This window comes from Mauremys mutica, chromosome 17 (genome assembly GCF_020497125.1).
Source record: "Mauremys mutica isolate MM-2020 ecotype Southern chromosome 17, ASM2049712v1, whole genome shotgun sequence".
Lineage (NCBI taxonomy): Eukaryota > Metazoa > Chordata > Testudines > Geoemydidae > Mauremys > Mauremys mutica.
In genome coordinates, this window is record NC_059088.1 from 17077359 (window position 1) to 17098927 (window position 21569).

Consider the following 21569-nt stretch of genomic DNA (forward strand, 5'->3'; position numbering starts at 1 on the left):
CGGCCACAAAGCAGGCTGACAAAGGCTGTACTGGCCTAGAAATGCTGTAGGGGGCGCCAGGGAGTTGCTGCCATTGCTGACACACTCAACTCCCCATACCGCCCCCTGCAGCACAGCGCCCCCTGCTGAGCCCCCGCCCCCTGCAGCCCATTGCCCCCTGCTGGGCCCCCACCCTGCTCCCTGCAGCACAGCACCTGCACTGAGCCCCCCCCCACTCCCTGCAGCACAGCGCCCCCTGCTGAGCCCCCGCCCCGCTCCCTGCAGCACAGCGCCCCCTGCTGAGCCCCCCCCCCACTCCCTGCAGCACAGCGCCCCCTGCTGAGCCCCCACCCCGCTCCCTGCAGCACAGCGCCCCCTGCTGAGCCCCCGCCCCGCTCCCTGCAGCACAGCGCCCCCTGCTGACCTCCCCCATGCGTGTTTCAGGACATACTTCGGATGCCATTGCTCCATCCCTGGGGCAGGGTCTCTGCGCCACTCCAGTCACCGGCTTCACCACCACTCTCCTGGCACAGCTGCTGCTTCCCCTAGAGCCGGGGGCAGGAAGAGATTGTCATTATAGCCAGTCAGAATGGAGATTTCTTCCCGCCTGACTCCCAGCCCCCCTCTAACCACTAGGCCCCACTCCCCTCCCAGACCTGAGGACAGAACCCAGGAATCCTGCCCCCCCCCCGTTCCCACACCATACCCAGTGAAGTTTTCTCATCTGTTTGTGTCCCTGGCTACCAGCTGTTGGGAGTGGGGAGCTCAACCTTCATTTTGGACTGTGTCAGAGCAGTATGACCCCTCCCACGCTCAGGACTGTACCCAAATCCCTGCCCTCTTCTATCCCTCCATCTCAGCCTCCTGCCCTGTCCCCACCTCTGCTGGATCCTTCCTCCTCACCATCCCCCCACCAGCCCAGCGCAATTAGGGGGAGAGGGTCCTCGATGTGGGCTGAGCTGGCACCCACTTCCTGCCCCATATTGCTCCACCCGCCCCTTCCCCTCCTGCTCCAGGCTGCCCAAGGCTCCCTGCACTACGGGCTGCGGTCCCTGCCATGCAGCGGGAGGCAGCCTCCATGCGGGCAGAGGAACCTATCCCCTCTGTGCCCAGCAAGCCAGGGCCTGGATGGCCCCCCAGGCCCAGGGGCAGCCCCCGCCCAGGCCAGGCCTCCTCCTGCCCCCACTAGGCCACAGCACAGGAGAGGGCAGCCTGTCAGGTGGCTGGTGAGTGCCCCAGGGGACAGGGTCCTGAAGTCCACCCCCCCCCACCTCCATGTACCAGCCCCCCACCAGCCCCCAGGAACCTGGCCTGGGTCAGAGCCATGGCCCTGACCCCCAGCCTCTGGGGACCAAAAGGGGGGATAGTTACTGGGGGCAGCATTTTCCATGAGCCCTGGCACCTGAAGAACTGCCTGTCATGGAGTCACCGGGCGATGCTCTGGAACTACTCCCCACGAAGCCAGTCAGGGCTCTGGGGAAGCCTCTCTCTGGGCTACACTGGCCCCAGGGCAAGAAGCTCACACAGCTTCGACCTTCCTGGGCCTGACCTCGGAGCATTCAGCATCCCCTGCCCACCGTGCGCTTCCCACAGCGAGTCTGCCTGGGCAGGGCTCCTGGGGAAGCCACAGGGCCCTGCACCCCAACTCTGCAGTCAGAGGAGACCCTCAGCCAGCCGGTGAAACAGAAGGTTTATCAGTTGACAGGAACACAGCGTAGAACAGAGCTTGTTAGCACAGAAATCAGTGACTTTCAGCCAAGTCCATCTTGGGGGGAGGGGAGCCCAGAGTTAGGGCTCTGGTCCTCCCTTTGCCCCAAGCCAGCCCAGACGAGACTGACTCCCAGCTGCCTGGCCCCTGCCCTGCCTGTTGCTCCTCCTGCAGCCTCTGTCTTGTTTCCGGGCTAAGAATCACCTGGTCGGATCCCCCTCCTGGGTCTCAGGTTACAAAGGGGCGGCCATAGCATTCCTGCAGGCAGCTGGTGCAGCCCCCATAAAAGTCACACACCCTCATTCTCACCACCTAGACATTGGTGCAATACACAGGGAAACTGAGGCACACACAGCATTCATGCAGAACAGTAAGACTCTCACAACATAACAAGGGAAAATCCCCACTTCGTCACCCTCCTAATTTCCCCTCCCTCTGCTAGCTAGGCCCAGCCTTGCTTAGCGTCCCCACCCTGCCAGCCCTGCACCCGGGCGCCCTGGCTGAGCCTCAGCCCATGGACCCGGCTGCACTGACGTCCTGGGTCAGAGCCTAGCAGCCAGAGGACACACAGATACACACATGCACTCACAAGCATACGCCCAGGTGTGTGCCTCAAAAGTCAGATGCGCAAGCACACCCCCCTCCCCCTTAACAGTGCACAGACAGACCTCTACCCCCACAATGCACACGTGTCCATGGCAACAACCCACCCACATGTTCCCCAATGGCACCTTCCCCCCCCCCGGCAATACACACACGTGTCCATGGCAACAACCCACCCACACGTTCCCCAATGGCACCTTCCCCCCCACACACACAGCCATTACACGCACACCGAACAATATGCACACATCTCCACGCAAACACACCCACCCCCCCGGCGGTGCGTGCGCACACACACACACACACACACACGTGCAGGCCCACACACCCTCTGGCTGATGCACACACGCACGCCCCTGCACACATGCATGGATCCAGTGGCAGTCGTCAATTTCCACTCATCTATTTTGGGTGCTAATTATATCACTGCCCAGCTGGAAGCCCAGCCTTGGCTCAGCCTCAGCCCCCTGCTTGGAACCAGCCAGCCACAGGGGGGCTCAGGATACTCCCCCTTCACCGCCCCCGGCCCAGGAAAGACCCCCCCACCACTCCAGGGAGTGGGCCATGAGCTAAGCCACTCCCTGCTGCGCCCTGTCTGCTGCGGGTCGCCCCAGTCTGCAGCGAGCACATTCCGCAGCCACTATGCCAGGCAGCAGCCAGGCTGACATGGCCTGTGGCCAGCGCTGAGTCACGGGCCCCAGTTTACCTGCTGACGTCCCCAAAGCCCCTTCCAGGGGCCTCGCCCAGCTCCCAGTCACAGGGCTGCACAGGCCCAGGCTAAGGCCCACGGTACTCCCTGTACTGGAGAGCTCAAGTACAGCCTGGCAACAGGACCCCCGCAGCGTCACTCAGCAGCATCCCAGTCACCCAGGCTCCCAATCCCCCTGCTCTAACCACTAGCCCCTGCCCCCTGAGCCAGGGATAGAACCCAGGAGTCCTGGCTTGCAGCCCTCCCCCCAGCCATTAGACCCCACTCCCCCCCAGAGCTGGGGCTAGCACCCAGAGGGGGCTAGTCTAGAGACCAAGCCCTGGCCCCAGGGGGATGCGGCGGGTGGGGTGTCTCTGGTGCGGGAGGCACCAGGACCAAGCCTGCTCTCCAGGCCCAGCTGCTCAGACAAGTCCCAGGCGTCAGGCCGGCACTAATTACAGGGCCCCACCAGCTCCTGCGTTCAGAACAGGTGAGACAATCGGCCCAGCCCTGGCACATCAAAGTGGGAAAGCAATGTAACATCCTGCTGCGGGTCTCACCGCTCCTCGGGCCAGATTCCTCTGCCCTGCACAGCCAGCCCGGCTGAGTCCCAGCTGCTCTGCCTACAGGGGGCGGTGTCCCAGCGCCGGGTAAGCCGGCCCCGTGCGGTATTATGTGCGGCTGTTCCCCAACTGCCCTAGCCCAGAGGTGGCTCCATCTCAGCACCCATTGAGCTGTCCCTGTGCAGTATTGCTATGTAGCTGGTCCCCAGGTGTCCTGGCCCAGAGGTGGCTGCATCGCCTTGGGAGCCATCCCCATGTGGCATTATGTACAGCTGTTCCCCTCCCGCCCCACCTACAGGTGTCTGCGTCTGAGCACCGGGCCCTTGTTCTGAGGGTGTTAAACCCCGTGAGACAGACATTGCAACACTGATTTTGTAAGTGAAACTTCCCAGCCCCCAGGTCAATTTTTATGGTCCAGATTTGAGCTGAGCTAGTTCAGCTGTTTTGCATTAGGGAGATAAACACCCTTTCCTTGCCAGAATGTAATGCTAGAAATGGGGAGCCAGGATGCCTGGGTTCTCTCTCTGGGTCTGGGAAGGGAGTGGGGTCTGGTGGGTTAGAGTAGCAGGGGCTGGGAGCCAGGACCCCTGGGGTTCTCTCCCCAGCTCTCGTCTCCTGTGCCCAGCCTGCACTTTCTCCCTGCTTGTAGGATCAGCCCATCACTGAAGGGCCTTTGTGTGTCGGCCACTGACACCCCCTGTGCCCACAACCAGGGGGCAAGGCAGCAGGATGGAGCTTTTTGGTGGTTATTGTGCTGCTATGGGGGGCTGGCTGCAGTGGCCCAGGGGGAGACAAAACCACCCAGGCCTGTGGGGATCCGGAGGCTGGGCTGGGGGGTAGCTGCGGCTGGTGTTTTCAATTCTGCGGTGACTCCTTGCGTGTGGCTGGGCTGTGCGTGTATCTGGCTGTCTGGGTTTGCAGCTGTTTCAGGGCTCAGGCTGTGGCTGGTTTGTGTGTGTGTCTGGATGTGTCTGCGTCTGTTGTGGGGCATGGGCTGTGGCTGTTCTGTCTCTCGTGTTTGCGGCTGTGTGTGTTTGTGGCTGTGCATGCATTTGTGGCTGTGCGTTTCTGGGTGGCGGGGTCTGGCTGCATCTGTGGGCTGTGGCAGTTCTGTCTCGTTTGCGGCTGTGCGTGTCTGGCTGTGGGCATGGTTGTGTGTGTGGCTGTGGCTGTGTTTGCAGCTATGCATGTGTTTGTGGGGCTCAGGCTGCAGCTGGGTCGGTGTGTGGGGTGCTCTAGCTGTGTCTGGGGCTGCGAGCCAGGTGGCACCCGTGTCCAGCTGTGGCTCTGTAGCTGGGTTTGGATCTTTGGCAGGCACCGTGCCGAGGGCATCGGGCAGTGTGTGGGATTCGTGGCGGTGTGCCCCTGCTCACACCCACAACACTTGTTACACAGAGACCACCAGCTGGGCAGGGACCAGAGCCGACGCCCCCTAGAGGGGAAAGGTCCCGTGCCCCATCCCCCAGAGCCAGCCAGTCCCCCACCCCCCATGTGCGGCACGCACTTTAGCCACAGTCCCTTGGCGGATGCCTGACACATGGGCTAATCCCTGATATAGTAACATGAGCACATTTGGCCTCAGGCTTTGGGCACAGAATCTTGCTGGGTGGTACCTGGGACAGAGCCTTAAAGAGACCCCCTTGCTTTAACCCCCAGCCCTCTCAGAGCTGGGGAAAGGACCTAGGAGTCCTGGCTCCCAGCGTCCCCCCCTCCCCCCAATGCTCTAAGCACCACCCACAATGTATTCAAGCCAACTAGGGACACTGCTGCTGTGAGCTTCCCTGCAGCAGCATCTAGCCAGGCAGGACCCTGGTAGCGCAATCTCCTTTATTCTGTGCCCAAGCCACTCCTGTGCCCAGCCAGCTCAGCCTGGCTCTGTGTCTGGGGCGCAGCTCCCCGAATGGGATTGGGGGAGGATGGGAAACAAATGTGCCCATGTGCCTGGGACTTGGGCAGGGTGCAGGTGCCGGATACCCACCCCATCCCATTGCCTGGCCATCCCACCCCTGCCCCTCCCCAGCACACCACATGCAGCGCCCTCCCTGGGCAGTGGCCCACAGACGAGTGGGGTGGGTGCTCACAGGGCTGGGAGGAGGGGGAGGGGAGTCAGGTCCTGGTGGGGGTCAGGGGCACAGTCTGTGTTGTGTCTGGAGCCGGCCTCCCAGAGGGGCTCTCATGGGGGTGAGGGTGCACAGAGTAGGGCTCAGCGCCTCCAGCAGGGAGAGACATACACACTTGTGTGAATGTGGGGGGGTGTCTGTCCATCCCCCAGCTAGAGGGGCAGAGCCCTGGGGGTGTCTGTCTGTCCATCCCCCAGCTGGAGGGGCAGAGCCCTGGGGGTGTCTGTCTGTCCATCCCCCAGCTGGAGGGGCAGAGCCCTGGGGGTGTCTGTCTGTCCATCCCCCAGCTGGAGGGGCTGAGCCCTGGGGGTGTCTGTCTGTCCCAGCTGGAGAGGCAGAGCCCTGGGGGTGTCTGTCTGTCCATCCCACAGCTGGAGGGGCAGAGCTGTCTGTCTGTGCCCACAGCTTCCCAGCCCCTTGGCCAGGAGTGATGCCCCCCCCCCCGGCCCCAGGACCTTCCCCCCTCTGTGGGATCCAGGCCTGCGATCTGCCCCCGACTTGGCCTGTCTCTGGTGACAGGCGACTGGGTTGCCCACCCTGTCCGTCTGTCTGCATCAGTGCAGGTCGGTCTGTCTCTCTGTGCCGGTCCCGCCTGGCCCCGCAGGCCTGGCAGGCAGCCCAGCCCTCCTCTTGGCCCAGTGCCCGGCCATCCCTCCTCGCCCAGGCTTCTAGCGCCTTCCACGCCCATGGGATATAAGGCCCTGATGCAGGGCGGCTGCAGACGGACGCCCCGACCCAGCTGCCATGGACGTCGCCATCCACCACCCCTGGCTGCGCCGGCCCATGGGCGCTGGCTTCAGCCCCTTCCTCACCAACCGTCTCTTCGACCAGCGCTTCGGCGAGGGGCTGCTGGAGAGCGACCTGGCGACCCTCTGCCCTGCTGCCGGCCTCGGCCCTGGCTCCCTTTATGGTCGCCCCCCTGGTGTGACTCTGCCCGACACTGGCCTCTCCGAGGTGGGTCAGGTGCCCCTCATTGCCTCCTATCCCTGCTCCCCTTGCTGCCCCCACTCCCTGCACCCCCCCACTGCCCCAAATCACTGCACCCTAAAGCCTGCACCCCTCACTGCACCCCAAATTCCTGCACCCCCACTGCCCCAAATTCCTGCACCCCTCCAGCCCTGCACTCCCTTGCTGCACCCCAAAAACCTGCATCACCCTCACTGCCCCCAAATTCCTGCACCCCCTTACTGCCCGCTGAATCCCCACTCCCTCGCTGCACCAATCCCTTCCCCCAATCCTTGCCCCACCCTCATTGCACCCCCAAACTCCTGCCCCTTCACTGCCCCCCAAATCCTAGCATTACCCTCACTGTCCCCAATCCCTATACCCCCCCAAGCTCTGCACCCTCTGACTGCCCAAAAAATCTCTGCATCACCCTCACTGCTCCTCACATCCTTGCTCCCCCTTGCTTCATCCCCTGGATCTGTGTGTGGCCTCCACCCTTCCTGTACAGCCGCACCGAGGCCCCACCCGCTGCTGGCCCCCCAGAGCCACCCATTAATGTCCCCTACTCTTGCTGCACCCCTAACTCCATGTATAGCCTCCACCCTGCACCCCCAATTCTGGCCATGTCCCCTTGCTGCATCCTATTATCCACACCCCTTCTGTCCCCCCCTGCATCCCCATTCCCTGCTGCCCCCCGCCCCCTAAATCCAGGGCTAGCCTCTGCTCTGCACCCCCAAATCCAGGTGTTTCCTGTGCTCACTGTACCCCCAGATCCATGCATGGCCCGCATGCTCTTTGCACCCCCAAATTCTGCTCTGCCAGGTCCATACCCCAAATACCAGAGCCTCACCCCAGTGCCCCAGCCAGGGGCTACAAGCTCCCCCAGGGCTGTGCTGGGAGCAGGGAGACTGGGGGGGGGGTGCTGCTGCTATACACAGGCATATTGGGGTGCAGGTGCCCCCCCAACCCTTGGAGCCCCAGCGAGGAGAGAGGTGACAGGGCAGAAGCAGAGGCTGCCCTATTATGGTAACATTCCTGTGCCGTGCAGCGCCTGCTGCCAGCTGGTCGGGCTGCCGGCCACAGGGGTGGGGGGGAGCAGCTATCTCCCCCCCAGTTCTGGACCCCAGTATTCCGTCCTCCCCCAGGCTCTGCATCCCTCACCGCACCAGCATCTGCAGGGCCGGCAAGGGCAGGGCTCAGCGGGAGGGCTGGGACTCCAGCACTGCGAGCTTCCCCCTGGCAGTGCCCAGCTCCCATGAGCTCCCCCCCATGCAGTGCCCAGTCCTAGGCGCTGCGAGCTTCCCCGACAGTGCCCAGCCCCCATGAGCTCCGCCCCCCTACCGTGTCCAGCCCTAGGTGCTGCAAGCTTCCCTCCAGCAGTGCCCAGCCCTGGGAACATCTCCCGCAACCTCAGGTCTGTGAGCTTCCCCAACAGTGCTCAGCCACAGCCCCCCCAAGCTCCCCCAGTATCCAGCCCTAGGTGCTGTGAGCGTTTCTCCGGCAGTGCCCGGCCCAGGCCTTGCAAGCTTCCCTCCAGCAGTGTGCAGTCCCAACCCACAGCACTGCACGTTTCCCCCCGTCAGTGCCCAGCCCTGGCCCCGTGAGCTTCCCTCTGGCAGTGCCCAGCCCCAGCCCCCGGTGCTGCAAGCTTCTCCCTGGCAGTGCCTGGCCCCCAGCCCTGCAACCTTCCCTCTGACAGTGCCCAGCCCCAGTGAGCTTCCCCCGGCAGTGCCCTCACCCACTGCTCTGCCCCTGCAGATGACGCTGGACAAGGACCGGTTCTCGGTGCTGCTGGACGTGAAGCATTTCTCACCCGAGGAGCTGAGCGTGAAGGTGGTGGGTGACTACGTGGAGGTGCACGCCAAACATGAGGAGCGTCCGGTATGGCCTCCCCAGCCCAGGGTGCCCCCCCGCCCTCCTCCCCCCCCGCCCCGCACTAATGCCTTCTCTCTTGTCCCCAGGACGAGCACGGCTACATCTCCCGCGAGTTCCACCGGCGCTATGGGCTGCCCCGGGGTGTGGACCCCGCCACCATCACTTCGTCCCTCTCGCCCGACGGCATCCTCTCCATCACTGCGCCCACCAAACCAGAGGGCAAGGCCCAGGAGCGCACCGTCCCCATCACCCACCAGCAGAGCCCTGCTGTCACTGGGAAATAGGGGGGGCAAGAATCCGCCTCTACCCGCCCCCCCCCCCCCAAGGACACAGCCACCCCCTATGGGCATCACCCTCCCCGAGCCCCTTGGGACAGCAGAATTTCAGGGGGTCCCCTTTCCAGGCCCAGGGGAGCAGAGAGCTGGGATTTGCTCCTGCCCCCCCGCCCCCAGCTGCTTTGCAGGGTGTTTTCTTATCTATGGCTGGTGCTGTATGAAGCCGGGAGCTCGGCCAATAAACTCCACTCACCTGCTGGACCGGTGCCTCCCTGTGGTTGTTTCTGGGGGGCACTGCTGGGGGTGGGGTGGAATTTCACCCAGGGGTGCTGCCTGGGAGGAGGGTGGGGAGTTGTGGAAGTAAGTCACAGGGATGCATGGTAGGAATTGTGTGCAGTGGTTGGTCTGAACCTGTTGGGGGACAGGACAGGCGTGGTGGTCAGGATGAACCTGGCTGGGGTTGTTTGGCAGTGGGGGCAGGTAGTGCGTAGCAAAGAGGATGTCAGGGTGCACCGGTTTAAGATTATACAGCAGAACGCGCCTGTTGCCCAGGGCAGTGCATGGCAGGTACAAGCGCCTGTTGCCCAGGGCACTGCATGGCAGGTACGGGCGCCTGTTGCCCAGGGCACTGCATGGCAGGTACGGGCGCCTGTTGCCCAGGGCTGCGCATGGCAGGCACGGGCGCCTGTTGCCCAGGGCTGCGCATGGCAGGCAGCAGTTTGGAGTTGTATGTCAGAGTGTAACAGGTGTTTGGGGCTGTGTGGTGCGCCTGTTTTCTGGCACTGTGTTAGGGCGCACCTGTTGCCTGGGGCTGAAAGAGATAACCGGGGTGGCCCTGGGCCATATGGTTGTGTACCTATGGCTGCGTATGTGGGGTGGGGGAGCTGCTGGGGGTACACATGTAACCATACTCACAGGGCATGGGTTACAGTAACCCCCCCAACCCTGCTCTCTCACCTCATGCTCCCCCCAGGTCCCACACACACTGCACCCCCTCACTAGAGGCCCTGGGGCGCTGTCCCACCCTGGACAAGCTGCCAGACACTGGCTAGCCCAGCCACCAGGGTGTGGTCAGTGCAAATGCCCTGCTCTGCCCCTTTGTACCAGCATGACATCACTGAGACACACCCCTCTGTTCTTGAGGGGAAGGGGGCACTCAAGGCTGATTAACCCTTTGTGGAACAGCTCAGGTGTGGTTTACAGGGGTCTGGCCCCACCTGAGCCCCTTTACCCACAGGGGTGAGGCAGGACCCCACTTCTCAGCCACACCTATCTCCCTGCCCCTGCTGCATTGCCTTCAGCTGTGAATTCCCCCCAAAGGGGGCTTCTGCCTGGGCTGCTCCGGGGTGTCACCCCCCCATGACACAGGTGAGCCAGGTGCCAGGGACTCTGTTTATTGGCTATGTTAGAACAGTGGGGGGGAGGGGAGAGGGAAGAGAATGGTGGGATGGGAGACTAGGTCCCTTTACATGCACTAGCCACTGCCTCCACTGGGGGCAGCCCCACCCCTTACAGAGCCCAGCCAGGGGACAGAAGCGGGGCATGAGGGGCAGCCCCGAGCTAGACCACTCTCCCCAGCACCAAGCCCAGCGTACGAGGCTGCTTTCTACTAGGAGTGGCCCCCCCTGGAGGTGGGGCACCCAAGCGGCTCCACTCCCAGAGGGGGGCCTGGGCAGGGTGCGGGGCCCATCACTGCCGCTCGTACATCTCCTTGAGGATCTTCATGCTCTCAGTGTAGCGCAGCTGGTTCCGGTGCGATGCCTCCTTCCACCTGTGGGGGCAGCAGAGAGAAGAGATGGGGCAGGAGGATCAAGACCCCCCCCCCCCAAGGCTGAAGCGCCCCCAGGGGAAGAACACCCTCCCTCCGCCCCTCTGGCACACCCACCGCTGGCGGATCTTCTTCCAGCGCTCCATGTTCTTATAGATGAGTGAAGACATCGAGGGCCGTGCATCAGGGGTCTACAAGGGAGGGGGAGAAAGAACACGTCAGGTCAGGGGGGAACCTGGGAGAGCAGTAGCCTGCAGGAGGTGGACCCCCCCGGGGGGAGGGGCAGTGTCATGGTTGGAGCATAGTATGTGGGGGGAGATGGGTAGTTGGGGGGTGGGCCCCAGGAGAAGTGGGTCGGAAGTGCAGGAAGGCGGGGGTAGAGAGAACCAGGTGGGAGATAGGGGGCAGGCAGCCTGCAAGGCTGGGACCCAGTATCGGGGACCCCATGGAGAGTGGCGGGGCATTAGTCCAGGCTGTGAGAGCAGAGCAGTGGATGGGGGGCAGACTGAGGGGGGCTGCAGCACCCCCTGCAGGTGGGGGAGGGAAGAGGCCAAAGCTCAGCTGGCACGAGGCCCTGGGCAGGGGGTGGACACAGCCGCCTGGGGCCCCTCCCTCACCGTGTCAGGGGGCGACTCCCCATCCTCGGGCGGCAGTGGGGAGGGTATCCTGGCGCTCACAGACTCCCCGCCTGCATTCTCCAGGCCAGCACACGGCGGGGGCAGCTTGTACACATCCTGGCTCTTCCCGTTCAGCCCCTCAGCCCCCTGGGAACGCAGAGCAGGTCACGGCAAGGGGGGGGGACCCCGCACAGCCCCTCCCCCATTCCTGCCCCTCAGCCCCCTGGGAATGCAGAGCAGGTCACGGCAAGGGGGGGGGGGGACACCCCGCACAGCCCCTCCCCCATTCCTGCCCCTCAGCCCCCTGGGAATGCAGAGCAGGTCACGGCAAGGGGGGGGGGACCCCGCACAGCCCCTCCCCCATTCCTGCCCCTCAGCCCCCTGGGAACGCAGAGCAGGTCACGGCAAGGGGGGGGGGACCCCGCACAGCCCCTCCCCCATTCCTGCCCCTCAGCCCCCTGGGAATGCAGAGCAGGTCACGGCAAGGGGGGGGGACCCCGCACAGCCCCTCCCCCATTCCTGCCCCTCAGCCCCCTGGGAACGCAGAGCAGGTCACGGCAGGGGGCGGGGGGGGACCCCGCACAGCCCCTCCCCCATTCCTGCCCCTCAGCCCCCTGGGAACGCAGAGCAGGTCACGGCAAGGGGGGGGGGACCCCGCACAGCCCCTCCCCCATTCCTGCCCCTCAGCCCCCTGGGAATGCAGAGCAGGTCACGGCAAGGGGGGGGGGACCCCGCACAGCCCCTCCCCCATTCCTGCCCCTCAGCCCCCTGGGAAAGCAGAGCAGGTCACGGCAAGGGGTGGGGGGGACCCCCTGCACAGCCCTTCCCCCATCCCTGCCCCTCAGCCCCCTGGGAACGCAGAGCAGGTCACGGCAAGGGGGGCGGGGGGGACCCCACACAGCCCCTCCCCCATTCCTGCCCCTCAGCCCCCTGGGAAAGCAGAGCAGGTCACGGCAGGGGGCGGGGGGGGACCCCACACAGCCCTTCCCCCATCCCTGCCCCTCATCCCCATGGGAACGCAGAGCAGGTCACGGCAAGGGGTGGGGGGGACCCCACACAGCCCTTCCCCCATCCCTGCCCCTCATCCCCATAGGAACCCAGAGCAGGTCACGGCAAGGGGTGGGGGGGACCCCACACAGCCCTTCCCCCATCCCTGCCCCTCATCCCCATAGGAACCCAGAGCAGGTCACGGCAAGGGGTGGGGGGACCCCGCACAGCCCCTCCCCCATTCCTGCCCCTCAGCCCCCTGGGAACACAGAGCAGGTCACGGCAGGGGGTGGGGGGACCCCACACAGCCCTTCCCCCATTCCTGCCCCTCAGCCCACTGGGAACACAGAGCAGGGGGAAGGGACACCCCACTCAGCCCCTACCCCATGAGGGGGATGGTACCCCACACAGCCCCTCCCCCCATATACACCCCACCTCCTCATCCTCGGGCAGGGTGGGCAGTGGGGGGCTGGGCGAGCGCTCCCTCTCGCGCACAGCAGGACTGTTCCTCATCCAGGCCCGGCAGATGGGGTACAGCGGGGTGCTCTCCGCAAACTGTGCCAGGTCCACACTCCGGTCAAACAGCTTGATGATGTAGGTGTCTGGGGGTCAGGGCGGCAAAACCGTCAGATGGGAACCCCCACTAGCCAGCCCACCGCCCAGGATCTGAGCCGGCACCCGGGGGGGGGGAAGAGAATGGCCCCATGCTCCATTCCGTGCCCCCCCCGCAACCCAGCCGTGTTCCAGTCCCCCGCATCCCCCAAACCAGCCAGTCCCCTGCCCTGGAGCCAGATAGGAGCCAGCACCTCCTAGAGGGGAAGGCCCCATGCCCCACCCCCACTTACTCTGTCTCTGCTGGCCACTCTCAGTCAATCCATCATCTGTCTCCTTCCTCTTCTTGCGCCGGTGATGGGAGAACCGTGCGGAGGGCCTGCCATGGGGGGCAGGGGGAGACACAGAGCAATGGTGGGCAGCCAAGCCCCGACACCTCCAGGGACAGAGGCCCAAGGGACTCCCCGCCATAGGGCCAAATGGGGGCCCAGACATATGGAGCTTGCCAGCTCTTCCCTACACAGATATCCCCATCCCAGCACCATCCTGCCACCCCCCCCTCCCCGCACCCCGTAAAGGGCTCGCCCAGCACTGAAATGCAGCCAGCTCTGGGGTGGGGCAGCTGGGGAACAGCCACACAATGACTATTGCCTCAGAATCTCTAAGCCCTTTAACAACAAACAACTTCAGCCTCATAATGCCCTTCCAAGAGCTGGGGGTGTCACCTCCACTTCAAAACTGAGGTGCTGATTGCAAAGGGACTTGCATCAGGTCAAATGGCTCAAGAGGGAAAGAACCCAGGAGTCCTGATTGCCTCCTCCCAATCTACCAGACCCCACTCCCTGCCCACAGCTGAGAGAGAACCCAGGCATCCTGGTTCCCAGCCCCCCTGTTCTAACCCACTAGACCCCAGGCCCCCACTGCTCGTCCATCTCCCGTCGGGGTGGTGTCTGGGCCTGGCAGCCCTATGGCGCACAGCGAGGCACCATGCTGCTGGATGTACACACCTCTTCCCAGCTGCGGAGGGGGAGGAGTCCCTGCAAAGACAAGAGGAGACGGGAGGTGAGGCCCAAGGTGTAAGGCCCCCCACCCTTCTCAGGGGCAGCAGGCCCCAGCTGCTAGACATGGTGCCCCCTGCTCCAATCCTGCCCACACCCCTGACCCGAGAGGAGGAACGGGGTCTGAAGAGCAGGGTGGAGGTCAGTGGGGTAGAATCTGCCCAGCTGAGGGGGTGGGGAGCTGAACCCAGCTGGGGTAACGCACTGCTGAGTGAAGGGGACAATCCAGCCAACCCCACAGCTCAGCGCTGGAACGTTACGAGCCCTCCCAGCTCTGACTTGCTTTTCCAAGGGGCCCCAAGAGAAAGGCTCCCCCCACCAAGCCCCACAATAGCTCCTGGCCGGAGGCCCCTTACTTGCTGAGCGGGTCGCTGGAGGTCTTCCCGGCATCCTCGTCCATCTGTTCCCTGCAAGGAGCATGTCAGTCCAAATCAGAGCCAGCCCAATCCCGTCCCCTATGGCATGCGACCCTGGGGGCCCAGGCCCCGAGCCAGCTGACCCACTGCCGTGGGGCTGGAGGGACCCAGCACTCCCAAAAAGGGAAAGGCCCCATTGCTATTCCCCATGCCCCTGAGTCAGCCAGTCCCCCACCCAGGGGTGCCCCCTAACAGGGAAAGGCCCCGTGTCCCTTTCTCTGCTGCCCCAAGGCAGCCCACTAGACTCCTGCCCTGGGGGTGGATTAGAACTGGTGCCCCCTAGAGGTGAAAGGCCCCAAATGCCCCCAGCTCTGTTCTAAGCCCAACTCCCAGCCTACACTCTCACCCCCCAACCAATCTGCATGCGTCTCCACCCACCGGTCCACATCGCTCTTCTCCAGCAGACACTGCAGCACAGCATCAAGACGGCTCCGGGCGTTGGTCGTCTCCTGATCTGCGGTGGGAAGTGTAACAGACACATGGAGCCCTGAGCGCAATGGTGGGAGAGGAGCCTGCGCCTTCCCACATGGCCAGCCCCTCCAGGCTCTGCACATCCCAAAGGGCTCCATGCACAGGGATGGCTTGCCCGGTGCTGGAATGCAGCCATCTCTGGGGCGGGGCAGCTGGGGAAGAGCTAAACACACAAGCTACAACTGGCCAGAGCAAAGGGGTTAGCACCTTGTCTCTTGCAGGGTTAGACTAGAATCCAAAAGTCCTGAATCCAAGCCCCCCCTTGCCATAACCACTAAACTTCCCTCCCCTCCCCAATCCCCCCCTTGCCATAACCACTAAACCCCACTCCCCTCCCCAATCCCCCCCTTGCCATAACCACTAAACCCCACTCCCCTCCCCAATCCCCCCCTTGCCATAACCACTAAACCCCACTCCCCTCCCCAAGCCAGGACAGAACACAGGAAGTCCAAAGACTGCTGTGGGATAGGAATTGAAGAAACCTGAACACGGGGAGGCAAAACAGAATCTGTCACGTTGTGGGGTGCAATCCAGCCGGGGGAAGAGTTGTGTCTTCGCTTACCCCAACATGTCTCTCAACACCTTGCTACTGTAGCTGTCTGCCTGGGACGCCCCCGGTCAGGACCAAGCATGCGCTCTATGGCCAGGCATTGGGCAGCCCTCATCCAATACTTTTGCTCCAGGAGCCGGCCTGTGATACCCAGCCTTGGTTATCAATGGGTTAGGTGAGTCCATGCCCTAGCCAGCCCGGAATCTCCCCAAACGGCGTGTTCTGACATGTCCAGACCTCAGAGGGAGGTTTGGGTCTGCTGCTTCTTTACAGAGTCAACAGCCCACTGTTTGTTACTTGAACTGAAGTTCCCCAACAGCTGAGTTCAAACACAGCCCGGGATGGGTCGAGATTCAACATAAATAACGTTCATGTAATTCCAAAGAGAGCTTTGCAATGAGTTCAAGTGGCAGGAACAGTTACAAGAGAAAAGGAGAGAAAACATGGTCTAGTGACTGAAACTTAACAAGGCAGACGTGGTGGAAGGTAAAAACCTCCCCATGTCTCTGCCAAACTGGCTGACCGAACCCCAAGGGCCGGATCGATTCCCCAAAGTCAAAGGGGGCTAGATCTTTTGTCGTCTTAGGGGACAGCCAGATCACCTGGCCCCTCGAAAATGTCAATGACAAAAGCCTATTTCAGCTGTGAGGTGGCACCGTGAGGTCTGTCCCCTACCACCCCACTGGAGTTGTCTGCTAAGATGGAAATCATTTAGTCCTGCCTCTGCCCGTGTAACCGAATGCACGAGACACGTGATTGGCTTTCACCTCCCCTCTTTGTGAGTGTGGTGGGCCTGTTTACACGACATTCTCACTGTCTTTCAGAGCACTGCAGGAGTGGAAAACTCACCCTTCTGGCTACAGTGGGGTAGCTCCTGCTCGGCTGGCAACCACTTGCCAATTATTTCCGTTTACATCCATAACTTTGCACCAGTTGCCTGTAGCCACACTACACGATGATATTAATACCCAGTGAGTCATGAGCTTTCCACTGGCACTTCTCAAGGCATATTTTGTACAAAGGGCGTGAATCCAGCCATATTTCAGGTCACCTCCCCCCTTACAACACTGCAGGAGGGTTACCCGCTGGCCGACCCAAAGGCCCTGTTTCCTAGACCAGGGTCTCTGTTCTCTTTCTATGTACAATTTCCATCTCATATTCTTGGAGCGTCATGCTCCATCAGAGCGGTTTGGGACTGGAGCCATCATGCTAATGCAGAGTGATCGGTTAGGCCCCAGAATTTCTGTTGCACTGCCCACGCTCTGGCCCAGCATTCTCTTTCTATGACAGCATCATTCTGTTCAGTGGGTTTCAGATTCTTGCTTCAGAAAGCAGGTGTGTGTGGGGGGGTTATTACTGTCCCCTGATTGCATTAGTGCAGCCCCTAATCCAACACGTGAGGTGTCTGTGCACAGCTCAAGTCTGGACTAGCCAGAACAGGCTTCTCAGCCAAGATTTTCTGTCCCTTATTACAGCCCTCGACATGCCTTCGACCACACAATGTTGTCGGGCTTTCTACACACATCTGTGATTGCAACTACAATGTCACTGAACCCACATGCCCAGAGAAGCTGGGTCGGGGTTCTACTGTCCACAGCAAACAATGCAAAGGTTGATTGTGCTATAAAGATGGAGCCCCCCCCTCGGGCACTGAACCTCAATGATAAGCAACTGACTCAACGGGTTGCATACGATATTACGTATTATCAGAGGGTATCAAGTGAGGTATTTTCTGAAAGACCTCACACTTGGTGATGAATATCCTGGGGAGACGTCTGTATTAATGCTATGGGGGAAATACTGACACTTAGTGAGGTGATGTTTTACAGCCTGTGTCCACACACAGGGAGAAACAGCTCACTCCAGCCAGGCAGCTCCCTGCCTCCCAGGAGATTAAGCAAGGTGTGATCACAACCAACAGACAGGCCCATTTACACAGAAACCATACTGGGGATGGGAAGACCATGGGAAACAAACAGTTTGAGGTCAACCTGCTGCTTACAACAAGTTCTCTGAAGGTATAAGGCAAGTAGAGAAGCCACCTCCGGCACCTGGCACTAGACACAAGAGATCAGAGCTCTTGCAAGCTAAGAAAAACGTGTCCTTCCACCATAGGGGGGTTGAAGTCTCTGGAACTGAATACAGGTGAGAAATCTACTTAGGTAAAGTTCTTGCACCTAAAAGGACCAAGGAAGCCAGTGTGTTGTGCTTTTGTTAAGGTCCTGATTGAGGCTGGGAAGAGCAAGTGGGCAGACAGACCAGCTTGACCACCTTGATCGATTGTTTCAGACATATGTTTTCACTTGTGTTTTGCCTGTACCCCTTTCTAACTTGACTGTTTTTACTTGGCATCACTTATCGTGTCCTATTGTTCATAAATGGGTCTTATTCTTAATACAAGCCAACTCAGCGCTGTGTTTAAATGGCAGGTGCATTCACCCCAGTGAGGTTAATAAGCTGTGATGGGTGGGTGTCTTTCGAGGAGCAAAGGAACCACATTATTTCTCCTTCCTTAGAGGTTTTTAAGGTCAGGCTTGACAAAGCCCTGGCTGGGATGATTTAGTTGGGTTTGGTCCTGCTTTGAGCAGGGGGTTGGACTAGATACCTCCTGAGGTCCCTTCCAACCCTGAGATTCTATGATTCTAGGAGAGGGCTGGACATGGCAGAGTATAGTCTGGGGGAAATTTCGGACTTGGAACACATTGGGGTCAGCTTGCTGGTGGGGCTGCAGACAGGCTGCTGGTCCAGAGCTGTCTAGCACACACTCAAGGTGTGATCTGCATGCTAATAGATTGCTGCTGGGATGCTCATAGCCAAAGCACTGGAAGGCACCCCAGGCTACAGGGCAAGTGGAGACAACCCCTCACTGGGCTGGAGTGCACCCTGAACCCTGACTGGACTGTCACAAAACTTGTCCCTTTGAATGGGTGTGGATGCCTGGGTCTGCACCCCAAAGATCCTGGATGGCAAGCGACTGGGACCCTCCACTCGCCAAAGTATTTTGAGGATCAAAACATGCCCAGGGCAGGGAGAGCCCATGAAGAGACAGGCATGTAACCCCCAACTTCCCCCATGACCACCCTCCCCCGGGGGTGTGGGTTCTGTGGCCTCCTTAGAATGCATCAGCCGCTGGGCACAGAGCATCCGTGCGGTGGGAATGTCTTTCAGTGCCTGGCTGGGGGGCAGCTAGAATCCCAGACTAGGTGGCTGGGGGTGCCCACCCTGCCATCTGGTACCACCAGGGCTCTTCAGGCAGATCCACAGAACCTACCCTGCTTCTCGATTTCCACCTTTGTAGGCAGCATGGTGACCTGGGGCCGGGAACCCTGCAGAGAGAGACCAGGGGTCAGAGAACGTGCTATGGGGACACAGGCATGGAGAGCAGGATGGGGTCTGGTGGGTTACAGCTGGGGGGCATTGGGAGTCAGAACTCCTGGGTTCTATCCTGGCTCAGAAGGGGGATGGGGCGGAGGGAAATAGAACCCGGGAGTCCTGACCTTTCCATGCTGAATCAAGTTGCCACATTTTTCAACAACAAGCTCTATTGGTCCTTAGGAGTCCAGAATAAGTCACCAACCAGCTTTTGACGAGAACTGGAGCACTCAGTGCTACAGGAACACAAAGCAGCAGCAACAAAGGAACCGACTGCCCAATGCAACAAGGTACAGAGCTTTTGCTTGGCCTGTTTTTCTGGCAGTAGGGCAAAGCCACAGAGAGAAACCAGGGTCATTTCCCTGCTCTTTGTAGCTTAGTTTACTGATATGATGGGCTGAAATGGGCCAAGTGCATAGCATGACAAACCAAGTTCTCCAGCTGCACTCAGCTCCAGCTGACAGACTGAAGGGGACGCTGACCTAAGAGGAAACGTGCTAGCCCAAAAGCCCCACAAGGGCAGATGGAGAAATGGAGCAGCACTTCACAGACACTTTTCCACCTCAGGACACTGCACAAAACCTGCACCATCTTCACGTCTGAAGCCAGCCAAACTGATATCCTCTAGAAAGGGGACAATCCAGGATTTCAGGGCTTGGCCACAGTACCTTTTTCTGTTCTGGGCCCATTTCCTTGGGGATGGTGGATTGCAAACCGCGAGCCATTCGGCTACCAAATGTAGCGGCAAAACCAGAACCAGCCAAGCTTGCAGCGGGGGACAGCACCTGCTCAATTTCCAGACCACTCTGCTTTGACAAAGCCGAATGCCGGCTCGAGGCAGTAATGCTCAGGTGGTATTGGCCAGTTTCTGGGCCTCTCAGGGACAAGATGGTACCTGGGGCAGGGCCGTGCTGGGAAACAGTTGGATTCTGAACTTCAAGCACAGTTCCATGGGTGCTCTGGGGGCAGTGAGAGGCAGCTAGAGGCCCTGCCGTTCCACGGCCCATGTGCAGCCAACCTACTGCCATGGGCCTGCACCCCCACCCAATGCAGACCAGGCCCAGCCCACCACGCGCACACAACCCCATACACACCAGTGCAGACCAGGCAAGAGCCCAGTACCATACAACCCCCACTGCACATACCCCACCTCTCCTAGGGACCAGGGCCAGCCCCAGTATCACCACCACACCCCCCATACTCTCCCCCACAGGTATCTTCACCCCCCCCACCATACACCTCTCAACCTACCCCCCCATCCTCTACATTCCTTCCATTCCCACATCCCCAACTCTCTCCCCACATAACTCTACTCCAGCCTACCCACCCCACATTCCCCATACACTCCCTACACTTCCTCCATGCACCCCTCCGAGCTACCCCACACATATCTTACCTACCCACCCTCTACATCCCCCACCCCCAAACTCTCCCCCCACATAGCTACACCCTGATCTCCAGCCCACCCACCCCACATTCCCCACCTCCGAACTCTCCCCCACATAGCACCCCACGTTTCCCATACACCCCTTACGCTTCCCCCACCCCTCCAAGATACCCCACACATCCCCCCCACCGACAACACTCCCCCATTCCATACACCTCCGCACCCCCTACATCCCCCACAGCTCCAACCCCACCTTCCCCTTCCCCCCCCACATAGCTCCGTCCTCCTCTCCCACCCCCCAGAGTTCAGACACCCCCCCTCACCTCCCTCCAGCCGACACCAGCAGCAGCTACTCGGAACCGCCCGAGCGCGACCCGGGGCCCAGCCATCTGCGACCCTCCCATTGGTGAGTTTCGCCGCCAATCAGCGCCCAAGCCCCAATTGCAGCCCGGTCTCTCTGGCAAGGCACGCTGGGTGCTGTAGTCCGCGTCGTGTCTGCGGACCGGCGCTTTGCCTTCTGGGAATAGTAGAGCTAGAACAGGTCGAATTGGACGCGGAGCACCACGGGAGCTGTAGTTAAAGGGCGCTATGTAAAAAGACCAGGAGTACCTGTGGCACCTGACTAACAAATTTACTTGAGCATAAGTTTTTGTGGGCTACAGCCCACTTCATCATCAGCACAGAATGGAACATATAGTAAGAAGAGATATATACACATACAGAGAACATGAAAAGTTGGAAGTTGCCATACCAACGCTAAGAGGCTAATTAATTAAGATGAGCTATTAGCAGCAGGAGAAAAAAACTTTTGTAGTGATAATCAAGATGGCCCATTTCAGACAGTTGATACTTACCATGGGGAAATAGATTCAATTTGTGTAATGACCCAGCCACTCCCAATCTCTATTCAAGCCTAAATTAATGTTATCTAGTTTGCATATTAATTCAAGTTCAGCAGTTTCTCGTTGGAGTCTGTTTTTGAAGCTTTTCTGTTGCAAAATTGACACCTTTAAGTCTGTTACTGAGTGACCAGAGAGGTTGAAGTGTTCTCCTACTGGTTTTTGAATGTTATGATTCCTGATGTCAGATTTGTGTCCATTTGTTCTTTTGCATAGAGACTATCTGGTTTGGCCAATGTACATTACACAAATGGAAGCTATTTCCCCCATGGTAAGTATCCCCACACCTTTTGTCAACTGTCTGAAATGGGCTATCTTGATTATCACTTTAAAAGTTTTTTTTTCCTCCTGCTGATAATAGCTCGTTTCACTTGACTGGCCTCTTACAGTTGGTGTGGCTACTTCCACCTTTTCATGTTCTCGGTGTGTGTATATGTATCTTGCTGTATGTTCCTGTCCATGCAGCCAATGAAGTGGGTTCTAGCCCTCGAAAGCTTTTGCTCAAATAAATTTGTTAGTCTCTAAAGTGCCCCACGTACTCCTGTACAGATAAGCCCGACGGCCATTTTTATGGAGTGGCTGGTGGCGCGCTGCGCTGCCCCATGGGAGTTGTAGTCGGTGGCGAAATGACTCACGGTAGTTGTAGTCAAAACATTTCCCCAACGCCAGCGATCATATTGAGCTCGTTAAAAGAGGCGCGGGGCACCATGGGAGCGTAGTCAAGTGACGCTGTGCC

At 60.3% G+C, this 21569-nt stretch overlaps 2 protein-coding genes across 4 annotated transcripts; one reads left to right on the plus strand and one right to left on the minus strand.

Moving 5' to 3' along the window:
• The first annotated feature begins 6332 nt into the window (after positions 1–6332).
• HSPB6 (heat shock protein family B (small) member 6) lies at positions 6333–9017 on the plus strand. The gene is made up of 3 exons (XM_044991296.1): positions 6333–6615; positions 8365–8487; positions 8568–9017. The coding sequence occupies exons 1-3, from the start codon at positions 6406–6408 to the stop codon at positions 8763–8765; spliced, it is 531 nt and encodes a 176-aa protein (XP_044847231.1). The 5' UTR covers positions 6333–6405; the 3' UTR covers positions 8766–9017.
• A 1117-nt stretch (positions 9018–10134) lies between these two features.
• Positions 10135–21558, minus strand: LIN37 (lin-37 DREAM MuvB core complex component). Of its 3 annotated transcripts, none has more exons than XM_044991295.1 (10): positions 21469–21558; positions 18447–18501; positions 14533–14608; positions 14095–14145; positions 13688–13717; positions 12974–13059; positions 12564–12730; positions 11142–11288; positions 10642–10715; positions 10135–10527 (listed from the first exon to the last, which is right to left on the minus strand). In XM_044991295.1, exons 2-10 carry the CDS (start codon positions 18478–18480, stop codon positions 10446–10448), a joined length of 747 nt encoding a protein of 248 aa, XP_044847230.1. In that variant the 5' UTR covers positions 18481–18501; positions 21469–21558; the 3' UTR covers positions 10135–10445. The 3 variants fall into 3 exon arrangements, with proteins under 3 accessions (XP_044847230.1, XP_044847228.1, XP_044847229.1); XM_044991293.1 differs by lacking the exon at positions 21469–21558 and adding an exon at positions 20258–20434; XM_044991294.1 differs by lacking the exon at positions 21469–21558 and adding an exon at positions 19443–19595.
• Positions 21559–21569: the final 11 nt, after the last annotated feature.